The sequence below is a fragment of the Meles meles genome, chromosome 16 (genome assembly GCF_922984935.1).
Source record: "Meles meles chromosome 16, mMelMel3.1 paternal haplotype, whole genome shotgun sequence".
Classification (NCBI taxonomy): domain Eukaryota; kingdom Metazoa; phylum Chordata; class Mammalia; order Carnivora; family Mustelidae; genus Meles; species Meles meles.
The window spans coordinates 79662151-79689707 of record NC_060081.1 but is presented as its reverse complement, the minus strand read 5'-3'; the positions used below and the strand labels follow the sequence as shown (position 1 = coordinate 79689707).

General features: G+C 53.6%; 2 protein-coding genes across 3 annotated transcripts in view; one reads left to right on the top strand and one right to left on the bottom strand.

Annotated features, from left to right (window-relative positions):
• Positions 1-850, top strand: part of SYCP2 (synaptonemal complex protein 2) — a 70014-nt gene extending 69164 nt beyond the window's left edge. Inside the window, exon 43 of the mRNA XM_045980152.1 lies at positions 93-850. Within this exon, the coding sequence (XP_045836108.1) occupies positions 93-170 (78 nt within the window). The 3' untranslated portion in view covers positions 171-850. The remainder of the gene's footprint in view (positions 1-92) is intronic.
• A 10621-nt stretch (positions 851-11471) lies between these two features.
• PHACTR3 (phosphatase and actin regulator 3) overlaps positions 11472-27557 on the bottom strand; it is a 205923-nt gene continuing 189837 nt past the window's right edge. Inside the window, exons 9-13 of one of the 2 annotated variants that reach the window (XM_045980169.1) lie at positions 20061-20116; positions 16307-16368; positions 15267-15407; positions 13867-13943; positions 11472-12046 (exon numbers count right to left, since the gene is read on the bottom strand). In XM_045980169.1, the coding sequence (XP_045836125.1) occupies positions 12031-12046; positions 13867-13943; positions 15267-15407; positions 16307-16368; positions 20061-20116 (352 nt within the window). In that variant the 3' untranslated portion in view covers positions 11472-12030. The remainder of the gene's footprint in view (positions 12047-13866; positions 13944-15266; positions 15408-16306; positions 16369-20060; positions 20117-27557) is intronic. The other variant, XM_045980170.1, reaches the window with a different exon arrangement.

Below are 27557 nucleotides of genomic sequence, written 5' to 3'. Positions count from 1 at the left end.
TAGCCCTTTTTCCCCCCCCCCATTTGGTGGTCTTACAGTGATAATTTAAAATCTAAGTGTGATTTTTATCCTCCCCCCGACCCCGGCTCTAGCAAGAAGAGGAGCTTCTTAATGTACGCAGAGGACTGATGTCATTGTTCATGGCTCATCAAAGAAATGTTCGTGTGTGATGTCTAGTTGTTATCAACAGGTTTTATCCACTTATTCCTTTTTGTGTATAACAGGAAATACCAGAGTAGCCCTACAAAGAGAAAAACACATGTCACCCAGGCCAAAGTGCTTTTGTAGGAGCCTCATATCCAAAGACATGTCGCCTTATGGATGCGAAAGAACCACTTTAACATGACTCCAACCTCCAGAGACTTCTGCCTGTAGCATACTGCTCTTCTTTGAAAGGGAAATTTCGGGGAAACCAAACAGTAAAAAGAATTTGCTTGTTTTTGTAGTAATATTTACGTTGCACAAATCTTACCGAGTTAACTACACTCATAAAACTAGTTTCTTTAATAAACTAAAGTTTATCATATAAAATATTTTTAAAAGAATACAGTTTGGACCAAATATAAGTATTACTAGTTCAGAATATACTACATGTGATAAAAATCCAGCATGCTGAGAAAGGCTAAAGGCTCGGATTTAAAACCCTTAACTGAGTGGAAGCCGGTGCTCTGAGTATGCCTTGGAGAGCGTGGGCATTCGGCTGCGGCTCCACTCATTGCGCTGTTGAGACATCGTCACTGTAGGTAGAAGGCTCAGCTCAAGCAGCTGTTTTCACCGGTTCTTTTTAAGCTCCTAGTACTCGTTGTAATAATATCTTCTGACATAAAAATATACATGTTTTAACTATATATTAAAGTTGAAATAAATGCTCTGTGACTTAAATTAAATTAAAAGTATTACAAATAAAAAGTTATTTGGTGAATATTGGTTCAAACAAAACATCCTTCTCCCATCAGACATCTGAGGCAGGATAGAAAGCAACCTTACTCCCCACTGCTGGCCTGCAGAAGGGTGGCCGAGGGTGGGAATACTACCAGTATTTAAGTCCAGTGGGAAAAGCGGCTTTCCTAGCGTAGACGAGCAGAGGGATTCAGTTAGTGGAGGGGCAGCAGGGACTCTGCGTCAGGAGACAGTGACAGTTCTGCTCCGACAGTGACCACCGCTCAGGAGCTGAAAGCCCACGGATCCCTATGCGGCTTTCGGACTTCTATTTACCTCCTGTCTGGCCAGACTTACAAGGAGTCACACACATTCCCACACTGCACTGTGTGTGTGTGTGACCCAGCCCAGGTCTCTGCTGTGACCTGCTCAGGAGCAGTCGGTGCCACCTGCTGAATCTCCCTTTCCAAAGCCCTTTCCACCCCGGCCTTCCTCCCCCTGCAGCTTGCTTTCTGGAGTAGCCCGGGCTGCTCGCTCCACCACCGTCTGGCTGTACCTGTTACCTTCCTCCTTGTCCCTCTTTCCTTCCCTACCCATGATAGATACTCCAGTCCACAATCATACTCTTCCCCGCTCACCTCTCCTGAATCTGCTAACTCACACCCTTCATTCCGGAATCTGAACATCACTAGAGAAGAGTTACAATCAGACTTAAATTTATGACCACGTATTTTACAGCAGTCCTACCTCTGCCCTGACTTGCCTGCATTTCCAGAGTATTACCGCCTATCAATGCCGCATTCCTTGATTCTTTACCCTGTAGCTGATGGCCTAGCTGCATACTGTCCTCATCTTTTCTCCCAGGCCTGTTAGCTGCATCAATACTAGCCTTCTCTGATGTCTCCCGTGTTCCTGTGGCAGATTTATCTTCTGATGTAAGGACTCTCCCCCTGCTATTGCTTGGAATCCTGTGGTCGCTGCAGATCTTCCAGTGTGCATAGCCCACTTATCCCCCCCCACACACACACGAATGCCCCTGGTTCAAGTTCCCCTCTGAATGCTGCCCATCTGATGTAATTCTCTGCTCCCCTTTACACAGAACATAGGGAAAGAATTTTCTCTAGTTACTATTTCACTGGACCTACTTTTTATCAAAACCAGCAGTGATTAATTTTACCAAGTATACTCTCCCATCTTTTTTTAAAAAAGATTTTACTTATTCATTAGAGAGAGAGCACAAGTCAGGAGGAGGAGCAGAGGGAGAGGGAGACTCCCCTCCCCAAGCAGGGAGCCCAGTGTGGGTCTCTATCCCAGGCCCTTGGGATCAAGCCCTGAGCTGAAGGCAGATGCTTGACTGACTAAGCCACCCAGTTGCTCCAAGTTCCATCTTAACTCCGCTTCACCCACACTTTGGCTGGCATATTTTCCATTCCCTATCTCTTTCCTGGCTTCCCTTTTCCTCTTAATGTAGGGCTCATTCCTGGTCTGTTTTCCTCAATCTACACTTTCTTAGGTAACTTCATATGGTTCCATGTAATAGACGTCTCTGTGTTGACGGCTTACAAATGCTTACGAGTTCTGACGTTTATTTTGGACATTAGCATCACGCACACACTGCTTTATGGACAGTTCTAATAAGCATCTCAAGTCTCAGAACAGCCTTTGATCTCTGTCCCTCCGTACTCTTTCTCAACACTGAAGGGAAAACAAACCCTGTCTCTTCATCTCTCTCATCCACCCAACTGTGCAAGCCAAAACCTACAATTCCTGATTTCGCTTCTTCCCTTGGTCACTTTAGTTGATCAAGTCCTGCAGACTTTACTGCCAAAATATGTCCCCCATATGTGTAATTTCCGTCACGCTGACAACTGCACGGACCTCCTAAAAGGCTTTCCAGCGCTCATACTTTCCACAGCCCTTTACTCACTCCGCAGCCAAGACGCCCTCACTAAGCTGTAAATCCTAGCTTGCCTCTTCCTTACGTCAGACTCTCCAGTGACCACGTACTCTTGGCCAGAGAATCAAAGAAGAAATCACAGGGAAATTAGAAAATACTTTGGGGCAAAGGAAAGTGAAACATTCTGAAACTGAAGTGATAGAGCTGAGAGGAATGTCTGTAGCTGTAAATGTATATATATTAAAAATGAAGAAAGATCTCAAGTCAATAACTCAACTTTAAACCTTAAAAAAAAACTAGAAAAAAAAGCCAACTACAGCCAAAGCCATTAGAAGAAAGGAAATAATAAGGATTACAGTGGAGATTTAAGGAAAAAACCAAAGTGGAATAGAAAAACAACAGAAAAATCAATAAAACCGAAGTTGTAAACCATTAAACAGACTAGAGATAAACAGGAGTCTAAAATTTCTTTTTTAAAGATTTATTTATTTGAGAGAGAGAGCATGAGTAGAGGAAGAGGGAGAAGGAGAAGCAGACTTCCCACTGAGCAGGGAGTTCCATGTGGGGCTCGATCCCAAGGCCTCGAGATCATGACCTGAGCTGAAGGCAGACGTTTAACTGACTGAGCCACCCAGGATCCCCCAGAAAACTAAAATTTCTAAATTCAGAAATGAAAATTGGGGACATTTCTACTGACCTTACAGAAATAGTATTATGAGAATACTATCAGTTGTATGCCAACAAATTAGATACCTTGTGTGAAATGAATTCCTGGAAACACAAACTGCCAAAACCTAGTCAAGAAGAAAAACCTAAATAGTCTTGTAACATGTTGAAAAGACTGAATTCCGGGTGTCTGGGTAGCTCAATCAGCTTGGCGTCTGACTTGATTTTGGCTCAGGTCATGATCTCAGGGTTGTGAGACGGCGCCCCACGTCAGGCTCCATGATCAGCAGGGAATCTGCTGGAGATTCTCTCTCTCCCTCTCCCTCTGCCCTTCCCCCCACTCATGCACATATATCCTCCCTCTCTCTTAAATAAATCTTTTTAAAAAGATTGAATCAGTAATCGAAGAATTCTACCAAATATTTAAATAAGACAACACCAGAAAAAGAAAAAAAAAAAGAGGGAACATTCTTAACTCTATGAGGCCAGCATTTCCTTGCTCCCAAGGCGAAATAAAGACATCACAAGAAAATTACAGACCAGTACATCTTATGAATGTAAGGTAAAAGTCCTCAACAAAATAACGAGCAAGCCGAATTCAGCAGCATACTGTAAGGAATACATTTCACGGAGGAGGTAAGAGATTTGCATATGAAAACGGGAACACTGTTGGTAGAAACTAAAGAACATCTAACTAAGCAGAAAGACCTCTCATGGTCATTGACTACAAGAAGAGCAATACTTGGAAGTAATTTACAGATTTAATGCAATCCCTATCAAAATCTCAATAGCCTGCTTACAGAAATAAAAAAGCTGATCCTGAAAATCAAAAAAAAAAAAAAAAGAAAGGAAGGGACCCCCCCCCATAGCAAAACCACCTCGAAAAAAATAATACAGTTGGAGTACTCATACTTTTCAGTTTCATATTCACTATAAAACTGTGTTCATCAAAACCACGTAGTGCCTCAAGGACATGTAGACCAACAGAACAGAATGACAGGCCAGAAATAAACCTGCTCATCTACGGTCACTGAGCTTCGTCAAGACTGCCAAGGCCACTGGTGGGGAAAGGAGCAGTCCTCAACACACGGTTTGGGCAACTGGCTAGCCCCAGGCGAAACAATACTGGGTCCTTACTTCACACCATATATACAAAATACATTGATCAAAGACCTAAAAGAGCTAAAACTATGAAACTATTAGGAAAAAGCATAGAAGCAAATCTTCATGACCTTGGATTTGGCAGTGGATTCTTAGGTAAGACACCAAAAGCGCCACCAACAAGAAAACAAAACAACAACCAAAAACCCAAAAGGTAAAGTGGACTTTAAAAACCAAGAAAACCTTCGTGTAAAGATTACTTTCATTAAAGTGAAAAGACAAGCGATGGAATGGGAGAGAATGCTTGCAAATCACGCATCTGCTCAGGATCTATTATTCAGAATATATAAAGAATTCTTACAGCTAAGCAACAAAATGACAAATGACCCAATAAGAACAGGGGCAAAGGACCTGTATGAACATTTCTCCAGAGAAGATGTACAATTAGCCAGCAAGCACACGAACATCCATGGCATATCATGAGTCATTTGGAAACTACAAACCATAGCGAGATGCAGCATCGCACCCACCAAAGGACTGAAAATAAGTATTGGCGAGGTTGTGCAGGACCTGGAACCCCTGTGGGCTTCTGGGGGAGTAAAATACTGCAGTCCCCGTGAAAACCAGTTTGGTGGCTCCTCCGAGAGTTAAAGGTGGAATTATCCTATGACTCAGCAGTCCTATCCTCCGGCAATACACGCGAAGACCTGAAACCAGATACTTAACAGACACTGGCCAGAATGTCCACAGCAGCACGAGTCCCAGCAGGCGGGCATGGAAACGACTCGAATGGGCAGCAAGCGGACAAACGCAGGTTGTCCATCTGCACACGGGCTGTTCTGCAGCCCTAAGAAGGAAGGAGTTCCGCCGACGCACGTGGACGAACACGCTACGTGGAAAACTAAACACAAAAGGTTACACTGTCGGATTGGATGGATAGGTAACACCCAGAATACGTAAATCCACGGAGCCAAAGCAGGTTGGGGGCTGCTGGGCTCGGGGAAGGGGAAGCTGGGCAGTGTCTACTTCGAGGATATGGAGTCTCCTTTGGTTGTGATGAACCCGACGGAAGCAGCAGCAGAGTGGCTGGTGAGTGGAGCAGGTGCTGCTGAACGGCTGTCCCGACACGGTTAATTCCGTGCCATCGGCATCTCACCTGAATTGACTCAATAAAACACAAACGTACCAAACCCGTCCAGAGGGGTCTTCTGCATTTAAAACCCAGCCTTTAGATCAGGGCCTGAACACCCTACGTGAGCTGGCCTCTGCCTCTTTCCTCACTGGCCTCCTGCTCCTCTCCTGCTCCTCTCCTCCCCGTTCAGCAGATTTCCAGGCCCGTCGCTTGGACGGTCGCATTCCTGTCTGCGAGGCTTTGCCCCTGCGGCTCTGCTTCCCTGCGCACATGCCGTCCTTTGGGTCTCACGTGAACAGTACTTCAGAGGGATCCTCCCTCACAGCCTTTCAATCTTACTGTCACTCCAGAAAGTTCTTTCTTCCTCCCTCCTATAAACCCTGCTGCTGTAAAGTCTATGAGAACAGGGACCTCGTCTGTCTGATTCACTTACGAACAGTAACTTAGGCCACTATTTCCAGAACCTAAAAACCTGCCTAGAAAAGTTGGGTTGCAACAGTGTGAATGAATGAGGGAACGAACGGAGTGTTTCTAGGCGGGTTCACTGAATTCAAAGAGGGCAGATGTGCCTGAAACTCTCAGACCCTCAAATCCCGTAGAGTCGCATTTCCGTTAAAACGGATCATGAAGCATTAGTCAATCAGCCACCTGAGCGTCTGTACCACACACTGAGCTCAGCTCTACAGACAGAGACAAGCAAGAAAGGACCCCTTCCAAACTGAGGGCGGCCAGAGGGGAGGGAGTGGGGGCAGGGTAACCGGGGGATGGGCATGAAAGAGGGCACGTGATGGGGTGAGCACTGGGTGTTGTCTGCAACTGACCAATCACTAAACTTACCTCTGAAACACTACATATATTAATAAATTAATTGAATTTAAATAAATTTTTAAAGTTATTTTAGAAAGACGTGAAATGTGCATATCTATGTATCGTAAAAACAAGGAGTGTTGGAATTTAAAAAACAGCAGCAGCAATGTAGTCCCAAAGAATTCTATGGATTTCCATTTTATTGGCCCCTTGGAAGAACTGTGTAGGCATGTCAAATGTACATAGACTTTATCATCAAAAATACTATATTTTTAATGGTTATATTTGTGATGTTTAGTTTTGGGTTTTTTGAAAAACATACTTGGGGAGGCGCCTGGGTGGCTCAGTCAGTTAAGTGTCTGACTCTTGATTTTTGGCTCAGGACAGGATCTCAGGGCTGTGCAACTGAGCCCCACATCAGGTTCTACACTGGTCTACACTGCTTAAGATTCTCCCTCTTCCTCTGCCCTTCTCCCCCAACTCCATGCTCTCTCAAAACAATTTTTTTTAAATATGAAAAACATTAGACCAAGAAAAGCCCATGGATATACCCTAAAATAATATCTAGAGGCTTTCTTCAGGAATACAGATGTTTTGAGTGAGATCTATTTGGCGCCGTGTCTTGAAGTTCAGTTTAGATACTATGATCTCGGTTTATGCGGCTGTGATAGCAATAATGTGAAGCACAAGACACTGGGAGGAGTGTGGGTTGTCATACTAGTGAATGCTTGCCTTTAACGCCAATAAGGCCTTTATTATTTACCTCGTAAAATGCGCATTTTATGCAACTCAACTCCCCGTCAGTATGAGTTTATAATGAATATTGACGTTTGGGACAGACGATGTTTGGGACAGATTTGATGTCAAAAAAATTTAAGCGTATTTAAAGAACATGTAGTTGCTTGACTTTGTTCTGTGTGATTAATTTTTAACGTTTTATATATTTATTTACACTTAAGAATAATTAGAGCAGGAGTTGGCAAGTCATCTAAAAGACCGTATAGAAAATGTTTTAGGCTGTGTGGGCCTACAGGTAAATGTGAGAATATATGTAGGTACTTGCATAAACATGTAAGAACCGGTCTTAGCTTGCAAGCCATTAAAAAAAAAAGGCACGCCAGATTGGGTTGGTGGGCTGTCGTTTGCAAGATCCCTAGTGTAGAAGCAAACCTTTAATGATCGGATCTCTCTCTTCTTTACTATACAGTGTGTTTCTCAACTTATCTATTTAACAAAAATGGCGATTTAAATCAATTTTGTATTAGCAGAGCCTAATGATTATGTGAGGTAACTACAACTTCTTGATTTTCCCATTTCAAGCATATTAAAAATAAATGGCCATTCTAGCCAATTATTTGTATTTCTGACCTGGGTTGGTATTTAACACATGTTGGTGCAGGCTTACCACACTTCCTCAACCAAACCGAGCTCCAAATGCTAACTATTCCAGAAGAACATATGGGGGAGAGAACAAATTTTGCATCATTAGTATAGCCAAGCAGAAACTTAGTCCAGTCTAAGAGATGTTAATACAGGGACGTAAATGCCACCAACCCAGCAGACCCTCCGAGCCCTAGTGGGCTGTGTGGTTTTCATTCCGCACTTAACGTCCCAGTGACCTGGCAGTCGACGGTGACAAATTCTGACTCTGACCTCAGCACATGGTGTGAAGCTCGCAGTTGCTCCAGCCAGCTCTTCAGCCACCTGTCACTAGCACCTGTTAACAGCTGACCCACTCACGGTGACTGTCCCCGAAATCCTACGTAGTTCCTGAACACAGCCGGTGGAGAGTTACAGCCAGCGCGGACGGCATCATGCACGCTGTGAAGAGACAACAGAAGCAGAATTACTGATCACGAGGACACAGCAGGAAACAAGAGCACACGAATCTAAGGTGGGACATAAAAAGTGGACATAACACTGCAAGGTGCTAGACATTCCCGAGACCGCTCTGTGCCAAACCAGGAGTCCCCACTGTAACCAAGTTCCCGGGTGGAACACAGGGAAGGCACCGTTCGTTTGGGGGGCACACCTGTGCATTTGCAGTGCACGTGTCTTCGAAAAGGGGGAATACATTGCATTCAGAAAGCAATAACCTATATATAAAAGTGTGGCTTTAAGGATTATTAGCATGTACACCAGATCCAGAGTTTCTTACCGTGGCTTATTGTCAAGAAAATGTGCTTTTTTAAGAATTTCCCTGCTCACCTCCTTTAAAGGAGACCTAATAGTTAAAAGTTACTTTTATTACTTAACATAAAGTGCCATTCTGTTCTCATGAAACTGTGGGAACTTGTAACTAGTAGCTTTTCCACTGCTCATTCTAACATTGTCTAAGAGAAATTAATTTATAATGATTTACTGTTTCAGAATATTTTCACACGTTCAGTTTGAGTCTCAACATGTTCAGTTTCTTACGAGCATCTTCCCGGATGTTCCTTTCACATGAAAAACTCTGGAAAAAAATCTCTGGAAAAGAATGGGTTTGAGATTAGAAGCATGTAAGACTAATAATTTTAACAATATAATTAGAATTTTACAGTTCCGGACTTGAACTTGCTATTAAAGAACTATGGATACGTAGTTCAAAACTTGGCTTTTCACCTCCAGAATTTAGACTTGTAATTACCATGTATTTCCACAAGATGGACTTCTTGACATTAGGGTTTGGGGTTTTTTTGTTTTGTTTTGTTTTGGGGTTTTTTGGCCATCTCAATTGCCTAAACATTACTTCTGTAATATAATTTCAAAGAACTCTCAACATGCTTAATTTTTTTTTTTTTACAAAGACTTACAACGTACTATTATTCCTCCCGTCATGCCAGGTTAAAACTTGATACTTCTAGAAGTGATTTAGTTTCCTCCCATAAAATAATCAATTATGGTTTTAGTCTTTTAATCTCCTTAAAAGCAGAATTCCTTCAATGACTTAATAGTCACTGTTACTTTAACAGTTAATCACAGTTTATCTTGTGGAAATTAGAACAAGTGATGTGCCAAGTCAGTGAACCGACGCCCGTAGTGAACTGCGGTAATTGGGTTTGTGGTTGTTACTGAGCAGGGAGGCAGCAGAAGCAGTTTCTTCTAAGACCTCAGGCTCTTAAATATATGCACTTTCTCTTCAAATTTATAGAACGTGTGTGAATTTATATACACAAGCTTGTGTATCACCTGTGAGATTTACCAGCTGCTTTCTGATTTTGCTTCTCCGGCTGGGATGAGGGGCACTGGGGACGCCCGTCAGAGCCGTCCTCCGCGCGCCTTCTGTGGCGTGAACACACCCACCTCCAGCTTCAGTCGGCTCTCTTGACCTCTGTGATACCGGCTAAGAACGTGAACTATGGAAATACAACTTAGAGGAATCGTTTATAATTAATAAAAATACCATAGAGAAGTTAGATGCTGTTGTTAAAAAATTTTGGTTACAATGAAAACGTCTTCTGGTTTTACGATGTCTCAGAACCCTTAAGCCTGAACCAAACCAAACCCTCCGCTGGGTCTCCTCAAATTTCCATCTTGAATTTTACTTATCCACTAATTATGGAACTTTGCTTGGGCAAAAAACCTGAACACACATCCCATCGGCCAAGTCACCTCTAACCAGAGGCCCATCTTCCAAGCAGTAGTGACCCTTTCCGCCTTGGTTGCCGGCACAGCTTCCAACAGAAGCACCCTTTCCTTTCTTTGTCTCCCAGTAAGTCCGTGCGCATTTCCATGTTAAGGAGATTGAAATCTCACTTTTACACAATTTGGACTCCCACTTAATATTTTAAACTGAATAAAAGAACAGGGAGCTGCTAAAATGTAGTGTAGAATAGGAAAAAAAAGTTTTCTGGAGGTTGGCCACAAATAATGGGTTATGAATATAGATAATTATTACACACACAATATAGAAACATACACGTGCTTGTAAATTAAAGAACTGACTTCTTGTTAGAAAAGCTTTAGAGCATCTCATTTCATAGACAAATTGAGGCTCAGAGAACTGAAGCAGTTGGCAGAAGGCTGCACAGCACAGAGAGGCAGAGCTGGGATTCCCCACCCCAGCAGGGATTTCTCTCAAAGAGTTCAGCTAACTGACGCCACGGTCGCCAGCACCCAGGACGGACCGGACAAAGCGCTGCCGCGTGGGGTGGGCAGCTTCCAGGGGCACCTGACCCACTTCGGTGTTAAAGAAGTTGAGCAAGAAAGGTCACGGCAAGCCGCGAGGTAGGGTGTGCAGTGACGTCAGAGGACATGCACCTGCCCCCGGGGCTGCCCCCGCCCCGCCAGCGGCTGACGTCTACCGGAGGCGGAGAATGTGTTGGTTGCGGTCGTCTCCTTTAGAAGGTACAGCAGTATTTCGAGAGAGAGATGGTCTTCCTGGAGAGAAAGTATCTTGGTGAACAGCGCAGGGCTGGGGTTTAACAACAGGGTCTGCAAGCTCCTGACGTTAGGCTCTGAGCCCCCGGGCTTCCTGCCTCACCGGGTACCCCGCGGGCGGGCGGGCGGGCTCCCCTGTGAGGACATGTATTCAAAGGCCAAGTAAAAATACCTTTCGGGAACATTTTTTTTTTTATTTTCCCTCTTTGTGCCAACATTACGTTTTACCTTTGTGCTAGGGTGAATGTTTTCTTTATAACGTCCACTCTCTCTAAACCTTTGTCTCCTATACCAGAGTTTTCCGTAATGTCTACATATGTGAATCTAAAAATACTCAAAGACGGCCCAATTTCCAGCGTGGTAGAATTTTCCACCAAGTTGTTGCTTACCTCTGGGGTCAGTACTCAATAATACATGCATTTAAATTCACTTGAAAAAGATAATCTGATTTTCAAGCACAAACCACATGTACTAACAATTTACAAAACAAAGCCCACGAAGTTGGAATTCTCTTTTATGTGTTTGGATCTGATGGCGTGAAAGTAATAAAACCCGACTGATTTCACAGATCCCCCTCTCCTCCCAACTCCATGAAAACATAAAACCCGGGTTCGTTTCCTGCAATAAGTAGTCATTTAATTAAAGAACAAAATTAACAGGAATCAAAATGTTGCAGCTGGATTTTTTTGTTAGACATTATATAAAAAAAAAGAAAAGTATAATTCAGTCAATAATTTTGTGGAACATGAACTTAAAGAGTTCTCAAATTAACGGTGATCAGAATAAAAATGTCTTTTCCACACAATTCTGCACACGGCCGTGCGGCCCGTCCCCGTCTGAGGCCCGGGGTGGGGGGGGGCACCGGCACATGCGCGTCCCCAGCCTCCGTTTTGCTGCAGAACTGAAAAACCGGGTTCAAAGGCAAATGACAGTTTTCTTCTGGGAGAGCGACTCTGGGTCTCCCCCGGGCCCGACAGCCCCCACTTCGTGGACACCAGAGCGCAAAGGGCGTCCTCTGGGCTCCCCTCGTGCAGGTGAGCACAGCCCCGACTTCACCTGCCTCAGTGGTCCTGCCCCTCTCGCTGACGTGGCAGGGAGTCGAGAGCCGAGCTTCAGGAAAGTTCCCTGATGAATGTTCAGTGTTGGTATCAAAAATTAAACACAAATTCTTCTCAGAAGAAAATCTCTATGGCCTGTGGAATCTAGGAAGTACAAGAAGATAAATAGTGTCAAGTCAAACACTGGAAGTTGAAACGGCCCAAACCTCCCACTAACAAGCGTGTGGCCGTTAAAAGCGGCTCAGAGCCACACGGGACACGAGGACGGGCCCGCTTCACTTCTGGTGCTGGAGGGCCTCCGAGCGCCTCGGCGCCCCCGCGCCTACGCTGGACCCCGGAAGGAATGATTTGCTGGATTCTGCCTAAAACTCAGTCTGAAGGCTGACGGCTAAGCTCTTGAAGTGTGCGAGACCAAGTTTGGCTAAAATCAGAAGTAATAATCGATTGAGCAAAATTTTGGAAATCAGAGTTACGGTCTGGCTTTGGGTTTGTACGTCGGTAACGTGTTTGTGGTAACGTGATACGTTTCACAAAGTCTCAGGTGACTAAGCTATTGTGCTTTTCAAAATGGATGCTAAGTGCTAAAATGTGGTATAAAAATCTTATCTCCTGATGTCCAGGTTTTCGGCCAACTCCTAAAATTCCTTGATGTAGGAAAGGCATTAAGGACTAAGGAGAGAAGTCGTGTATCCTCAGTCAACGACGCTTAATGACGTGTAATGGGAAAATGTACTCGGTATTTTGACATTAACACACGCGATGCTACGTAACAATTCTACCCTTTTTCTTTAACATGGTAAACACTAAAAACAGCGTTGAATATTTTACTGGACAGTGTTGATTTCTTCAACATTTCTGAGTGTTGCGGATAATCCAAACTAAGATGATAGATTCTTGTTGAAATGTATGCCAGCCATGGGGGGCCTTAACCAGTTTTACCCTGTTTATTAGCGATCATTTTCTCCTGCTCTTGCAACTTTCATACATTGACCCCGAAACCATCCTGCAGGATGGAACCCCTCACAGCCGGCTCTGCCCCGTCGCCACACTGACCTACACAGTGAGTGTCCTCGACAACAGCCACGGCGGCCACTTGGGGACAAACCAGAAAAGGAAAGGAGTCGCTATTTTAACTGAAGGCAGAATCTGCGCTCAGGGGTCCCTTCTCTCGGTCTCTGGGGCGTGAGCCTCTTGAGGTCGCGGGGGACGTGGCAAAGGGACTGCTTTGGGCGGAAGCTTGCAGCATCACGAGCACAGTCTCAAGACGGAGGGAACACAAGACCGTATTGCTTGTCGCGGCAGAGGGAAGAACACGCACACAGCCAGTGAGCACGGGGAGGCCAGTCTTCCCCCTCGGTCTCCCTCTGCAGACCCGTGGCCCCTGTGGGGCAGCATGTCCAGAGCCCGCATTGACCGTGACGCCGACAGCCCGGTGCTAGAGGACGGCCGATGTCCCCACCGGGACAGAGGCTCCCTGGCGCGGGGGCCCCTTTACCTAACGCATCACTGCTTCTCCATGCCTGGCATGACACCCGGCACGCCGTAGGGACCCAAATATTGGAGGGTTTGGGGAAGCATGTGCTTGTAATAACGATGCGACTGTAAAGGCAGGGAAACAGGCACCTGTAAGTGGAAGGGACCTGGTGGCCTCCGGTCGGCAGAGACCGGCTGGGTTCGGTCACGAGAGGTCCAGACACGACAGGAGGACGGTCGGCGGACAGGTACGTCCTGTTCCCTGCACTGAGGCCGATTCCCTGGTGCGCACACAAGCTCCTTACACAGCGGACCCAGGAACGCTGCCCTGCACCGCCCTCACTGCCCTGCACCGCCCGAAGCCGCGTGTCCCCTCCCGCTCTCCCCAGAGCTCCTGGCTCCGGGCGCCCAGATGCACAGGGCTCTGCCTCTCTCTGCGGCTTCAAGGCAGCCTGGACCGGCACCAGCAGAGGCGCCGCGCAGAAGCCCACCTTGTCAAGTGCTTGCTGGACGCGTGCACCTCCATTTCGTTGCTCTTGTACTCGTTCAGCTCCTTACGGATGGCCGCCTGCGGGTCAGAGACGGGCGTTACAAAAGGCACAGAGGAGCCAGCAGCCCCGGAGGTGGACAGTAGTTCCTAATGTCCCCCAAGTTCTGGCGTTCTGGAATCTATTTCCAGAGAATAACATCGTTGGGCCGAGCATTCAGCCTCTGATGCCTCGTCGCCGTCGTCCCCAGCCAGGCTTCCGCCAGCGCATGACCGCGTCCCAGAGAGGCCGGGGACGCCCCCCAGTCCCCTTGGCACACGGCTGCCACGCTGAGCCAGGCGGAGCCACCTGCCGGCGTCCGAAGAGCCAGATCACGCGGGGAGTCGGGCTTGGGGTGAACTCGCCCAGAATTGTGCAACGAGATCATTAGGAAGCTGTTCTGGCCTTGGGCACGCGGTGCCACGGGACAAACAGTGTTGCTGTCACGTGTGGGTGAGGTGCGCACCACAGCGTGTCGGGCCCGTCCCGGCCTCGTCCAGCCTCCCCGGCCCCCTGGGATGCTGCGCCCCCACGGGTGAGCCCCCCAGGGGCCAGCTGAGAGCTGGGGAGAGGCTAGAAGTCGTGTGCCCCGGGACAGGACGCTGCCCTCCGAGCCCTTGCAGGCCGGCCGCCTGTGGCGCCTCCGCAGGGGAAATGACCACCCGCCTCCCACGGGAGTTTCTGGGGCTCGCAGGACGTGTGCCGGTGGACAGGCCAGAGTCAGGGTCCGGTCCCCGCACAGCGAGGCTGGGGGAGGACTTGCTCGGTCCCTCCGCTTCCCCCACGGCCTCCGGGGCCCGCCGCTTCCCCGCTCCCTTCCCGTGCCTCACGCCGGAGGCCCCCGGAGACACTTCACCCCGGAGCGGTGGGGACGGAGCCAGAGCCGCCTCCGTCTACACTGCCCATGCCTTCCTGCGGGCCTCGGCCTCTCTGCCCTGTGTCACTGTAGTGGACTCTCCCTAAACCTCCATCCCCACCTCTTTCCCGCAGCCTCCAGTTCCTCAGCCGCCACACGCTCCACCCTGGGGACTGGGTCACCCTGGGTGGGGCCGTCCTGTGCATCACGGAGAGCTCAGGGGCATCCCTGGGCTCCACCCACCGGCCCCCTTTTCTGACACCAAAAACGTCTCTAGACATTGATTGCCAAGAACCAAACTGTCGCCTAGCCGCAGACAGAGCCATGCCCCGGATCCCCTCTGTGAAGCTGACCTCGGGGCACAGCACGGCCACCATTTCCACAGCGGGTGGCACCCCTCCCCTCCCCCACGCCTGGCCCAGGAACAAACCTGCTGGCCTGTCACGGTGTGCTCTCCCTGGGTGCAGCCGTCCCCCCACCCCGCCCAGCAGGGACGGTGCCCGCAAACCTTGTCGGCCGCGGACAGGCGCGTCCAGGGCTTGTCGGCCCGCCGGTCGTAGTCCTGAGCTTTCGCCACTTCCACATAGTCGCTGAACCGGATCAGAATCTTCCTGTCCCGCAGCTCGTCCACCGTGGGTCTCTGATTCAGCTGGAATCAGAGAAGGCCCGTGAGCCGCCCGCGGCCACCCCCGCGCTCTTGGGCCCTCGGACAGGACACGTGTCTGCAGGGACGCGGGAAAGTCAGAAACTGGGACATTCAACCCTCATGCCTGCGAGGGCCAGCGGGAAGGCTTGGACTGTGGCCCCGACGGTGACCCTGCGACTCTGCCGGCGCAGCCCGGCCCGCGGGAGGCTTGCTGGGGACCGTCGGGTGGCTGCCGCTCACCACAGCCCCGGCGCACTGGACCCTCCGGGCGAGCTTCTAGAAAAGGTCCAGAGCGAGCAGAGGCGGCGGCAGGCGGTACCCCCGAGACAAGCTCCGCGAGGACCCATCCCCACGGGGGGAGAGCGTCTGTCAGTCCTCCAGGGCGCGCAGAAGACAGGCGAGGCCCGGACGCTGAGTTGAGACGCGGCTGCGGCCGGAAGGGACCAGGCTGTGGGGTTGCCACGTAGGCCGGCCAGACCCACCTCCGCGGGGCGGTCCCACACCCAACCCTCGAGGCTGGTAAAACGCTTCTGCAACCAGGAGCCTCCAGACAAGCCGGAGGAACCAAGGAGCCTTGAAGGTCAGCGCAGGCAGACGCCCAGGGAGGCTCTTCCCAGGCTCTGTGTGACGATCTCCTGTAAACGAAGCTGATGCCCTGTCACCGTCCGGCTCCCCAGAGATCCGCGGAAATGCCATTGGACCTGACCTGTCACCCGGGCACAGAGGGCCCCGCTGGGGTGGGCAGGGGCGCTGCCCCCGCATCTGGGGAGTGAATCTGCGGCCGTCCAGGAAGACGTCACCGAGCGACAGGGAGAGGCTCTGTGTCACCTCCCCCCTCCCACACCAGTGCAGCAGTCCCCTGTCCCTCAAGATCCAGGGATAAGACACTTAAATCACTGTACCTTTCTTGTCAGTCTTTGCTTGATTTCTCTTCTTTCTTCCTGCTCTGTCTGGTCATTCCTCTCTGTGAAGTTTCAAACAGAAGAAAAAAAAAAAAGAAAGAAATAAAAATGGGCTGAGACTCTCCTTTGGTAAAGAAGCAAGTTCCCAGCCTCTGTGATTCTGGTGGCTGAGGAGGGTCATCGGGGACTCCCTGCGTCACGGCTGGCCTCCCTCCACTTGGCCAGTCACGTTCAGACCGTGGTCTCACTGCCCCACAGGGACACTGGCACCAGGGGGAGCTCTGCCCACCCTCCAGGCCTTCTCCTCGGCTTTCTCCATGTCCGGACTCAGCGCATCCATTGGGCTGCGCAAATGTACTTGCAGGAGAAAGAGGAAGCAGCTTCCCTCCGCCCTGCCCCGCAACCAAACATCTACCCTCCGTGTATTTACGCCCCGGAGTACAGAGGGCAGAGCATTCCAGTAGGGTAACTGCACACACGCGACTATTAATACGCGTCGCGTGTGACTCTCCGACAGGGACGGTAGCAGAGCTGACATGGCCATTTCCCTCCGCTTCACAGGAACACACGCACTTCCAGCCCACCGGCACGCACACGGAACCGCCCTCCCCGGCCCCGGCAACACAAGCTTGCCTGGAATTTACATTTTCAGGGAATATCTCACACCTGAAGATACCAGGCAGCGGCTGACTCCCACCGGGGGAGTGAGCGCACCCACACGGCCGAGCCTTTGAGGGCGGCCTCGGCGGCTCGCTGCACGGGCTGCACGGCGACTTGTGACTATTAATATGCAAGCTGCGCGCTTACCTCCACGCAGCAGCTAAAAATAGAGCAGAAGTCAGAGCCCGGTGTAAAACGCAGGCTTTGCCCTGGGACTCGGGATAATGGATGTCCTATTTCTGGCGCTCTCTGTTGCTAAATAAAGCCTCGGGTCCCAGGCGGTAGGAAGCTCCATTCCTGGGAAGGGAGGCTCACGGGCCGGCGCTCGCTCCTCGAAACAGGGCTGGTCCGAGCAGTGCTTGACCTCGCCTCCCCTCACCTGCCTTTGCTGATGACACCCCACACGTGTGCGCTTCGGGGCTTGGGTTCACGGGGTTTCGGCAAATCGTGCTCGTCTCACGTCTGAGTGTTTTAGAAAAGGAAACGAAGCCCTTTCATGTTCTTGGTTCCTAATCCAAGGGACACACCGGGAGAAAGCACAGGAGGAAGCTCTCTCGTCCGAAGGTTGATGAGACGATCAAGAAAAACTTGTGGAAACACCAGTCGAAGGCCAGCCCTGAGGGATTTCTGTGATGACACGAAGCTAATTCTTCAGATTTCTTAAAAAACCGGCCACGGACAAAGGCCAAGTGTAGCCTCTCTGGGAGAAGCGTAAAACAAAACTGGGTCTTGGTCTTTGATCACCAACAACGCCGTCACCAAGGTCACGTGAGTGACACAGGTACTTTGGAGAGTGGACGTTTGAAGGTGGCGGGCAGGGACCCCTCTGGGGCAGGTGCTCTGTTGGGCGCCAACCCCAAGAAACCTTTCCTCAAAGCCTGAGCCCACAGGTTCTCTCTGAGCAACACCTAGTGATGGCTTTGGGGACCTTCGCGTCCCCGACCCAGAAAGCCCTGTGCCCTCTACAAACCAAGGCATCCATGACCACAGCCTCCACACCGAGATGTTCTAGAAATAGAGCCAGCGGCTGGGAAGCCACACTTGTCCTCTATAAATTGTCAGAGATGCATTGTTGCTTCCGATGCAGGGGTCAGATGGCCTGTGGAACCAGCCACTTGGGCTCCCTTTCCTTGCCAAGATTCCTGTTAACAAACCGGACGACTCCTTCCGTGGTCCTCCTGACCGGGGAAATGGGGACATCGGTGCGGAACCACATGAATCTGTTGTGACGATTCAGCGCGGGCACGTAAGCAGGCCTGGAGTCGGCACAGCTCGGGCCAAATGTGGACACGTCGGGTCTGGGGTCGTCACCTGTAAGGGCTCCCTGTCTTATCTGTGGACGACACCCAAACCGAGGGTCCTTCAGGCCTGATCGGTGACTCGTGAGCCCCCACTTGCAGGGGCAGACACGACGAGGCAGGATTCCCGGGGGGGACTACAGGCAGGAAGGGCCCTAGAGCAGGAGGGCCCTGCAGCCCCGGCAGGGGGCGTTGGTGATGCCGCTCCGCGCCGGACCGCACGTGCTTACTCTACTCAGCTCCACGGAACCAAACAGGATAACCCCCACCAGGAACCCGCAGGGAGTTCGCAGACACCCCCACTCCGGACACTGGGGACGCTCCTGAGCTACAGACACACCGGACGGCTTGGCTTGCGGGTGGAGAAGGGACGGCCGGGGGCCCCCAGGGAGGAAGCCCACTGTTCTTTCTGTGACCCGAAGGGGAACGCGGCCGGCCCGGTCCCCACTCAGCAGCCGTGCTCGTCATCAGCGGCGCCTCTCTGGAGGCCCTGACGCTTATCCGCCAAGACTAATAGACTTGGGGATGCCTCTTGGCGCAAGGACCTGACACCCCCAGGAACGGAGCCGAGATGGATGGGGAACCCCTGCCGCTCCAGCCTGCCCGCCGGCCCCTGGGCTGTGCTTTCCGGGGCCTCTGGGACGTGGTCGCTTTATGAATGAGTGGTAGCATTTTCCAACCTTCCCGTACGTGGTCACTGAGAGACCCTGACTCCCCCCCTCCCCACTCGTCCACCGGAGGAAGCCGGAAGAACCCAGGACAGGCTTCTCTTTAAACCTGCAGATGTGGCCAGAAGAGGAGGGGCCACGTCCTAAGTCTGACAATAAAAACCCGGAATCCCGTCACTTAGGGTGAACTGTGTCCCGCCGCCCCTGACAGAGGGGCCCGCTCAGGCCGGAGACGGTGCGGCGAGGGAACAGGGGACCGGGACCAGCCGGCACTCTGCGCCCAGACCAGCAGGCTCTGGCGCCCATTGGCTTTCAGGCGTCCGCTCTGGCTCTGCCCTAACTTTGGGAAGAGCTCACAGCTCTCAGAATAAAATGCCAAACTCAGAGCGTATCTGCAGCATTCATCACAGAAAGAGGAAAAAGAGCAGCAATAGTTGAAAAATCCAGGCCCTTCGAGAATACCGTTTGCAGAAAACATTTTGAAAACTAAACTCTGCCAGCCAGAGACAGAACTCTCCGAGAACCACTTCTGAAGGGGTTTTACCCCCAAACCGTCCAGGATGTTCATGAGGCAGAACGGCATCCTCTGTACAGGGGAGGCTATCCGTGGGCATTGTGACCACACACGGACCGGGGGACCCTGGGGCCACGTGGAGCCAGGACCAACTGGTCCTGGAATGGCAGAGACGGGAGCTCGGGGCAGTTCCCGGGGTTTCCGGTCCGTCAGCCTCTCTGACTGCAGCTCAGGGCCATGTGTTCCTGCCCTCGGTTTTCTGACGCCGTCCGTCCCCGCGCCCATCAGGACTCCCTCCCAAACTGCTAGAGAAACTTGCTCCAAACCCCAGAAAGCAAAGAGGATGCTGAGCCATTTCTCCTAGATCTACCGGGCTAATTAAATAACCCTGAAAATAGGGATATCTTTAATTATGCCAGGAGGAGAGCTTCTCTCTCTCTCTTCATTTTAAACGGGCAGATGTCTGAATGTATCAACTTTCCTATAGGGCTTGCTTGCTTCTGCAGCCGGACTTCCCCGGCAGGGGAGCGTCCAGCCTGCAGAGGGGGCAGCAGGGGGAGAGCCGGCCCCACCCCCGCACCTGGGGGAGGAGCCAGGGGTCCCCGGCCACTCACGTTTCAAGATGTTTCTTCTCTCCAGCTCCTCCACCGCCGGTCTCTGGCTTAGCCGTCTGCGGAAAAACACCAGAATTACATTTTGCACCATCGTGGTCGCCTGCAGAGTCCACCTGGGCTCAGCCGGGGGCAGAGTCCCCAAAAGCTGGAGGAGGGGAGGGGACCTCTGGTGGCGGCCTCTTGCTGGCCAATTCAGTAGGATCCTGCCCAGGAGGGAGGTCGCCTTCTGTCATGGAGCTCCTGGGGTGGACCCCCTGCCCCCTCGGGGTGCGCGGCTCATTTCCAGCCCTGCTGATCGCAGCCCCACGGCGGGATGCCCCCCAGGCGGAAGGAAACCCTCCTGCCCAGGCCAAGCATGGGCGGTCACTGCCACCGCTGCCTCCTGCACGGCACCTGTCCCGCTCCTGTCCTCGGCAGCTGGGCCGGCAGCCCTCCGCACGGGGAGTGACAGCGAGCACCGCCTCTCGCCTCTGGTCCACGCCTCCCAGCCCCGCAGAGCAGAGCCGCAGCCCTGGAGGGAGGGGCGCCCCCGCCCACCTCCCCTCTCCCCCCTCCCCTCCAGCCCCGGCCGCCCCCACCCTACCCGCACCCTCCCGGGCGGAGAAGAAGCCTCTCCAGCAGTTTCAAGTTGAAAGAGTCAGAGGATGCGGCCAACAACAAATACATAAGATAAAGAAAAGGCTTGTCGGGAGAAAGAGGCATAATTAGCCACAGTTAGTGCCAAGCGCCAATTATTTTTGGAACTCCGACACCGTTGTCCTTGGGTCAGCGCCAGGGCCCGGCCCACTTCCGGACCGTTAGCGCCGGAGACGACAGGCCAAGCCTGGGAACGCCCCGACTCCGGGGACACCGCATGTGCCCCGAAGAGGACGCAGCCTCCAGACGGGCTCGTCTCTTCGGAACCCGTCCCAGCACAAAGCCGAGGGCGTCCCCGGGCTCAGCTGCTCCTCCGCCACCGAGCGGGCGCGCCTGGCGGCTTTGTGTGCGGCGGGTCCGTGGGCGGCCGCTTCGACAGCGCGTCTGCAGGTCTGCGGGATGCCAGCGGCCCCCCGCGAGGCCTGGCTGGGACCCGGGGCGAAGGCTCCCGACGGCCCTGGGAGTGGGACGCACAAGATCTGGCTCCCTCACCGGCACCGAGACGTCCCCACTCGCTCGCTCCCTCAGCAAAGGACCAGGGAGGGCTGGCTCTGTGACAGGTGGTCCCACGCCCGGACACGGTGCTCAACCAGCCTCCTCCGCCGGGGAAAGCGCACAGTCTAAGGAGGAAGGCCGACAAACAGTGCAAAAATGGACAAGACCATTCCAGAATGTTATGCCGCGGAGGACAAAGGACAGGACGTGTGACCAACGAGCGAAGAGGCACGGCAGGGCGGAGGGTTTCGTGTGGACCCCTTTCCTCCAGGACTGCACAAAGAGGCCACGGGAAGACCACACCTTTCTAGCCGCAGCGACGGTTCCCTAACTGCTCAAGACAGGGGAGGGGGTGTGGGGGGAGGAGTGGAGAGGGGAGGCGGGATCATGGCAGGCTCCACGGAAGAGGCGACTCTGGGCAGAGTTTTGGAGCATCTGTAGGGAGGCAGAGCCTGGGGACTAGTGACTGCCAGCGGCTTAGACAGGTCGCCCAAAGCGACACCTGGGGACTGAGGCCACAGATTCCCTCAAACCTGAAAAGCCCCCAAATGCCCACTAGCCAGACCTCCCCACCCCGGGCCTCCCCTTGCTGGAGGCCTGTCTTCTCTTCCAAAATCAGACCCGGTCACAGACTTGCCCAGAAGCGTGAGAACGGAATGAGGCAACGCACAGAGCGTCTGCGAGTGCTAGCTTGGCACACAGTTGTCTCTCAACGCTGCCTCAAGAAAACCCAGCCTGGGCGCTGCCGACCGGCCACGGACGGGGTGTCCAGCAAGGCCTGTCACCCAATTCCTGCGTCTCTCAAGAGTGCCGAGAGCTCATCACCAGGATCTACGCCCCTGGCCCGTGTGCTGAAAGCTGGCCGGGTCCCGCCCTGCACTGCGGGGTCCTCCTGGATGCCACCCGGCCCCAGGCCAGCTCCAACCCAGGCCTCTGGGTGGACGCAGCCCCATTAGGGACCCCGCCATGAGTGACATGCAGGCGCCGGCCCTCACCCGACCCTCCCCATAGAGGCGGCTGGGGCTGGAGCGGAGGCCCCGAACCCCTCCCTGCGTGGCTCTCCCCGGGAGAGAGGATCCCACTCAGGAGGGATGGGGAGGACGACGCCCCGAGGGCAGGGCTGCGTGTCCGGAGGTCCAGTCTAGACTCATTCCTACCCAGGAGGGCCACCCAGTACCCAGGATCCCACTTAAGGAGACTCTGAACTTCTGCCTTGGCTTCGGCCGACCTTCCTTCACCCCATGTTCTGGGAGTGCTCACGACCCGCGGGGCCCTAGGGACACGGTGGTGGGACGTGAGAACCAGTCCTGTGCCGGGGCCTGCAGGTTGCCTTGTGGACAGACGCTCACCCTGTTCCCACACAGCACTAGGACAAAGCCTAGGTAGGTGGGCTGCCCTGCACAGGGCCGGCTCCCGGGAAGGTGCCCCTTGGGCTGAGACCCACGGATGAGGGGGGTTTCGGCGACTGCGCCTTAGACGACTGAGGGTGTGAGTGTCTGTGGGGCAGGACCGCTGGACAGGGCCACAGCCTGGAGTCGGGTGAGGGGCCTGTAGCCATCCCAGGAGTCCAAGATGGCATACGATGGCTTGCAGCAGGCAAGGGTGGGTGGCTTGAGGGGATGCCGAGATTGGCTTTGCCTTCGGACGCCCTGTCTGGGCTCCTCCAGGCTGCAGTCCCAGAAGGGACCGGGCAGAAGCCACCACAAGGAGACACAGGCCTCCCCAGAGCCAGGACCCCGAAAGGAAGCCCGGGTGCTCCAGACCCCGTGGCCGAGGGCAGGTTCACAGCGTGGGAGGAATTTGCTCAAGAGGCCGAACGGGCAAACTCCAGCTCAGTGCCCGTTAGCCTAGATCCGTGGACCACAGCGTGCCGTCCCCTTGAGCGGGGACTCGGCGCTGCTCTCCGTGTGGGGGAGGCTTCCAGAAGCGACGACCCCACCCACTGTCAGAGGTAGATGTCAGAAGACCATGAAGGCTCAGAGAACCAGACGTGATCAGGTCTTAGCGCCCACGTTCACCCCAGGGCCCGGCACAGGTGACCCTATGCAGAGACCCGGCGGCAAACGAGATCATGGAGACCCCCTCCCCATGCAGCGTGTTCCAGAGGCCCCGGGGCAGGGGATGTTCTTCATTTGGAGCCTCGGCGGCCAGGGGCTCTCAGAGGACCGGCACACACAGCCCCAGGGTGGCTGGGCAGGGAGCTGAGGGGCGGAGGCCTCAGGGAGGACGTGGGTGTGCTCCAGCCTGAGGATTCCCCAGCTCCTTCTGGAGGCTCCTCCCTCTCCTGATTCAGAAACGCGCAGTGAGCAGCAGGTCACCCAGCGAGTGACGAGTGAGCCGCCGGGGAAGACATGGTCTATTTCTGACTCTTCCCACGGAGAAAGCTGGAGTGTGGCAGCTAATTACAGAGCCGCGGCGGGAGCGGCAGCAGGAAAAGGCGTGCCAGGGTAGAGAGAGGCTGTGCCCGTCTCCAGGCCTGGTCCCTACCTGTGCAAGCCGGAGAGGCCGAGATACCAGCGCTGGCCGGGGCAGGGAGCGTGCCACCAGGCCTTGGGGGCCCCAACAGGAGGTGAAGGTCTGGAGCACCCAGCCAAGGGCAAGGTGAGGGGCGTGGTACCCCAGGGGACAGCGTATGCACATGTGGGTGTGTGTCCCATGAGCGCCTGTCACCAGCTTGGGCTTCTGGTCCCACGGGGCCCTCCCACCTCTCCACCAAACAGATGCCCCACACCGGGCCCTCTGCTGTGAACCCGGGAAACAACAGAGGACAGAGGAGATGAAGGGTGGGGATGCGTGGCAGGGAGGAGCTGTGGCCTCCGGCCGCTGGCTGACCAGATGCCCGTGTGGGCTGCACGGGAATAAAGGACGCAGTCACACCGTCCACGAGGTTCCGCTCTGCACAAGGCGGTCATGTGTGTGCTCCGCCCGCGCCAGCGCCAAGGGCCACTGCCGAGGGCCACCGCACATGCACAGAGGCTGAAGTCGAGGCCCAGCTCTGCCTCCTGCTAACACCTTCCCCGACCTGAGCCTCTGGTTCCCAGCTGTCACCTGCCCCAGTGACCCTAAGGGGTACTGAGGGGTGAGGACACTCGGAGACAAGAAGCTGGAAAAAATGGGGGCACCACCGTTACTGGTGTCTACCGTGCTCATCGGGTGTGCTGAACCCAGGTCTCTTCCAGCCTCAACCATGGGAGCTGTGATCTCTAACCTGCTAGCAGCCTCCATGTCCGCCAGGATCCCCAGGAAACACTCTTCCATCAGACACTCATTCATACCTTCCTCCATCAGACACACTCCCTCCCTCCCCCATCAGACACATTCCCTCCCATCTTCCAACAGACACACACAGGCCTCTCTCCATCAGACATTCATTCATACCTTCTTCCATCAGACACACATAGGCCTCCCTCCATCAGAGACTCATTCACCCTCTCCTCCATCAGACACTCACTCACTCCCTCCTCCATGAGACACTCACTCACCCCCTCCCCCATCAGACATTCACTCACTCCCTCCTCCATCACTCATTCACCCTCTCCTCCATCAGATACTCATTCATACCTTCCTCCATCAGATACTCATCCCCTCCTCCATCAGACACCCACTCACCCCCTCCTCCATCAGACACTCACTCACCCCCTCCTCCATCAGACATTCACTCACTCCCTCCTCTATCACTCATTCACCCTCTCCTCCATCAGATACTCATTCATACCTTCCTCCATCAGACACTCACTCATCCCCTCCTCCATCAGATACTCATCCCCTCCTCCATCACTCACTCACCCTCTCCTCCATCAGACACTCACTCACTCCCTCCTCCATCAGACATTCACTCACTCCCTCCTCCATCACTCATTCACCCTCTCCTCCATCACTCATTCACCCTCTCCTCCATCAGATACTCATTCGTACCTTCCTCCATCAGACACTCACTCATCCCCTCCTCCATCAGATACTCATCCCCTCCTCCATCACTCACTCACCCTCTCCTCCATCAGACACTCACTCACCCTCTCCTCCATCAGACACTCATTCTTACCTTCCTCCATCAGACACTCACTCATCCCCTCCTCCATCAGATACTCATCCCCTCCTCCATCACTCACTCACCCTCTCCTCCATCAGACACTCACTCACCCTCTCCTCCATCAGACACTCACTCACCCCCTCCTCCATGAGACACTCACTCACCCCCTCCTCCATCAGACATTCACTCACTCCCTCCTCCATCACTCACTCACCCTCTCCTCCATCAGACACTCACTCACCCTCTCCTCCATCAGACACTCACTCATCCCCTCCTCCATCAGATACTCACCCACCCCCTCCTCCATCAGACATTCACTCACTCCCTCCTCCATCACTCATTCACCCTCTCCTCCATCAGACACTCATTCTTACCTTCCTCCATCAGACACTCACTCATCCCCTCCTCCATCAGATACTCATCCCCTCCTCCATCACTCACTCACCCTCTCCTCCATCAGACACTCACTCACCCTCTCCTCCATCAGACACTCACTCACCCCCTCCTCCATGAGACACTCACTCACCCCCTCCTCCATCAGACATTCACTCACTCCCTCCTCCATCACTCACTCACCCTCTCCTCCATCAGACATTCACTCACTCCCTCCTCCATCACTCATTCACCCTCTCCTCCATCAGACACTCATTCTTACCTTCCTCCATCAGACACTCACTCATCCCCTCCTCCATCAGACCATTGGTGCCAGGTTCCCACTAGCAGAGGCCCAGGGTGGTGACTGAGGCCCAGCCATCAGCCACCCTCATGGAGGTGACCCAGCTGCACTGTCCCACAGCGCCCACCCTGTCCCACTGCCCAGTGACCGTGGGCTCCAGCAGCTGACCTGGGCCAGCGGTGCAGGGACCTCCACAGCTCGCCAGGGTCAGGGGTCCCTACAATTTCCGACCCCCCGGTAGGGCTGTGCGGCTGGCTCGGAGCAGCGGCTGGAAGCCGGAGAGATGCTGCAGGAGCGTGGTAGCTTCCGTGGGCTCCCTCCCCTCTGTGGGCACCTGGGCCTCCACCTGACGGCCCAGCCTCCAAGCCGAGCGGCCCTGGCCCGCCTCCGCGTGAGGCCAGCTGCCCCAGAGTCTCGCCTGACCACGACAGAGCCTGCGTGGGAGAAATACGCCTGTGCGGGGTGGGGCCATCACCATAGGGCCGTCTGACCTTGGGAGGCACAGCTCAGGCCACAGCTGGCCGTGACCCTGGCCCTGCCTCCAGGGCACCATGCCATCAGGGCCAGGCCTGGCCCCACAGCTCTGCCTACAGCCTGGACCAGCCAAGGGCCTTCTCCAGTGTGGGGCCAGCCCCAGGGAGCCCTGCAAGGCCAGGGAGAATGAAGGTGTGTAGGTGTCCCTCTGCCCCAGCCCTCTGAGGTTGGGGACAGCCTGGCCACCAGACCCATCGATGCTCCACACTCCAAACACAGCAGCCAGGTGTGTTTTGGGCTCACCTGATACTTCAAGAAACAAGAGCATGAGAGGACATTAAATAATTTCACCATCAAACATCAAATGTCAAATACCCCGTTTCCTGACTTTCCTGGAATATAGAGAAAAATTCTCTACTTGGGTGCACACCCCTCCCCAGGCACAGCGTGGGGCAGAGTGGGCACCCTGGTGGCTGGCAGTCCCCACGCTCTCCTCCTTCTGGGCCAGGTCAGCGGTCCTCCCCAGGGCTTGGCTAGACCCCGAGACCAGGATCCCAGAGCTGCCCATGGACAAGGGGCCATGATGTGGGCCAGACCCGGCTCATCGGCTGGGAGGGAGGATGGTGGGGGAGGGTTTTATGCACGGACCCACCCCTCAGCCCACACTTCAGGAGGTCTGCACATGGACCCATCCCAGCCTGTGCTCCGGGGTTTCTGCACACGGACCCATCCCAGCCCATGCTCTGGGGTTTCTGCACACGGACCCATCCCAGCCTGCTGCTGCTGAGCGGTGCATACAGGGGCTCGGGGAACAGAGCCCGTCTCTCCAGAACCACGAAGCCCCAGACTACCTGAGGTCCGTGAACCCCCAACTTTGTGGTGTGCTCCTCTGCTCACTACCTCTCGCCACCTCTCATCTGCCAGGGAAACTGCGTCACAGGAGGTGAACTGCACTCACACCCCCTTGGAAAGGGCCCCCTTCTCCGCAGTCACTGCAGGTCTTCTTGGACCCGCAGCTGCTCGGTGGGGCGGCCTGTCCTGTCCACAGAGGCCGAGGCTCCCCCAGCCCTGCCTGTCCCCGTGGCCCGCTCTCACCCACTGGACTCCCCCAGCCCCTCATCTGCCTCAGACCCTATCACCCACTGACGAGCACCCTCTGCCAAAACCCACAGAACTCCCAAGCCGA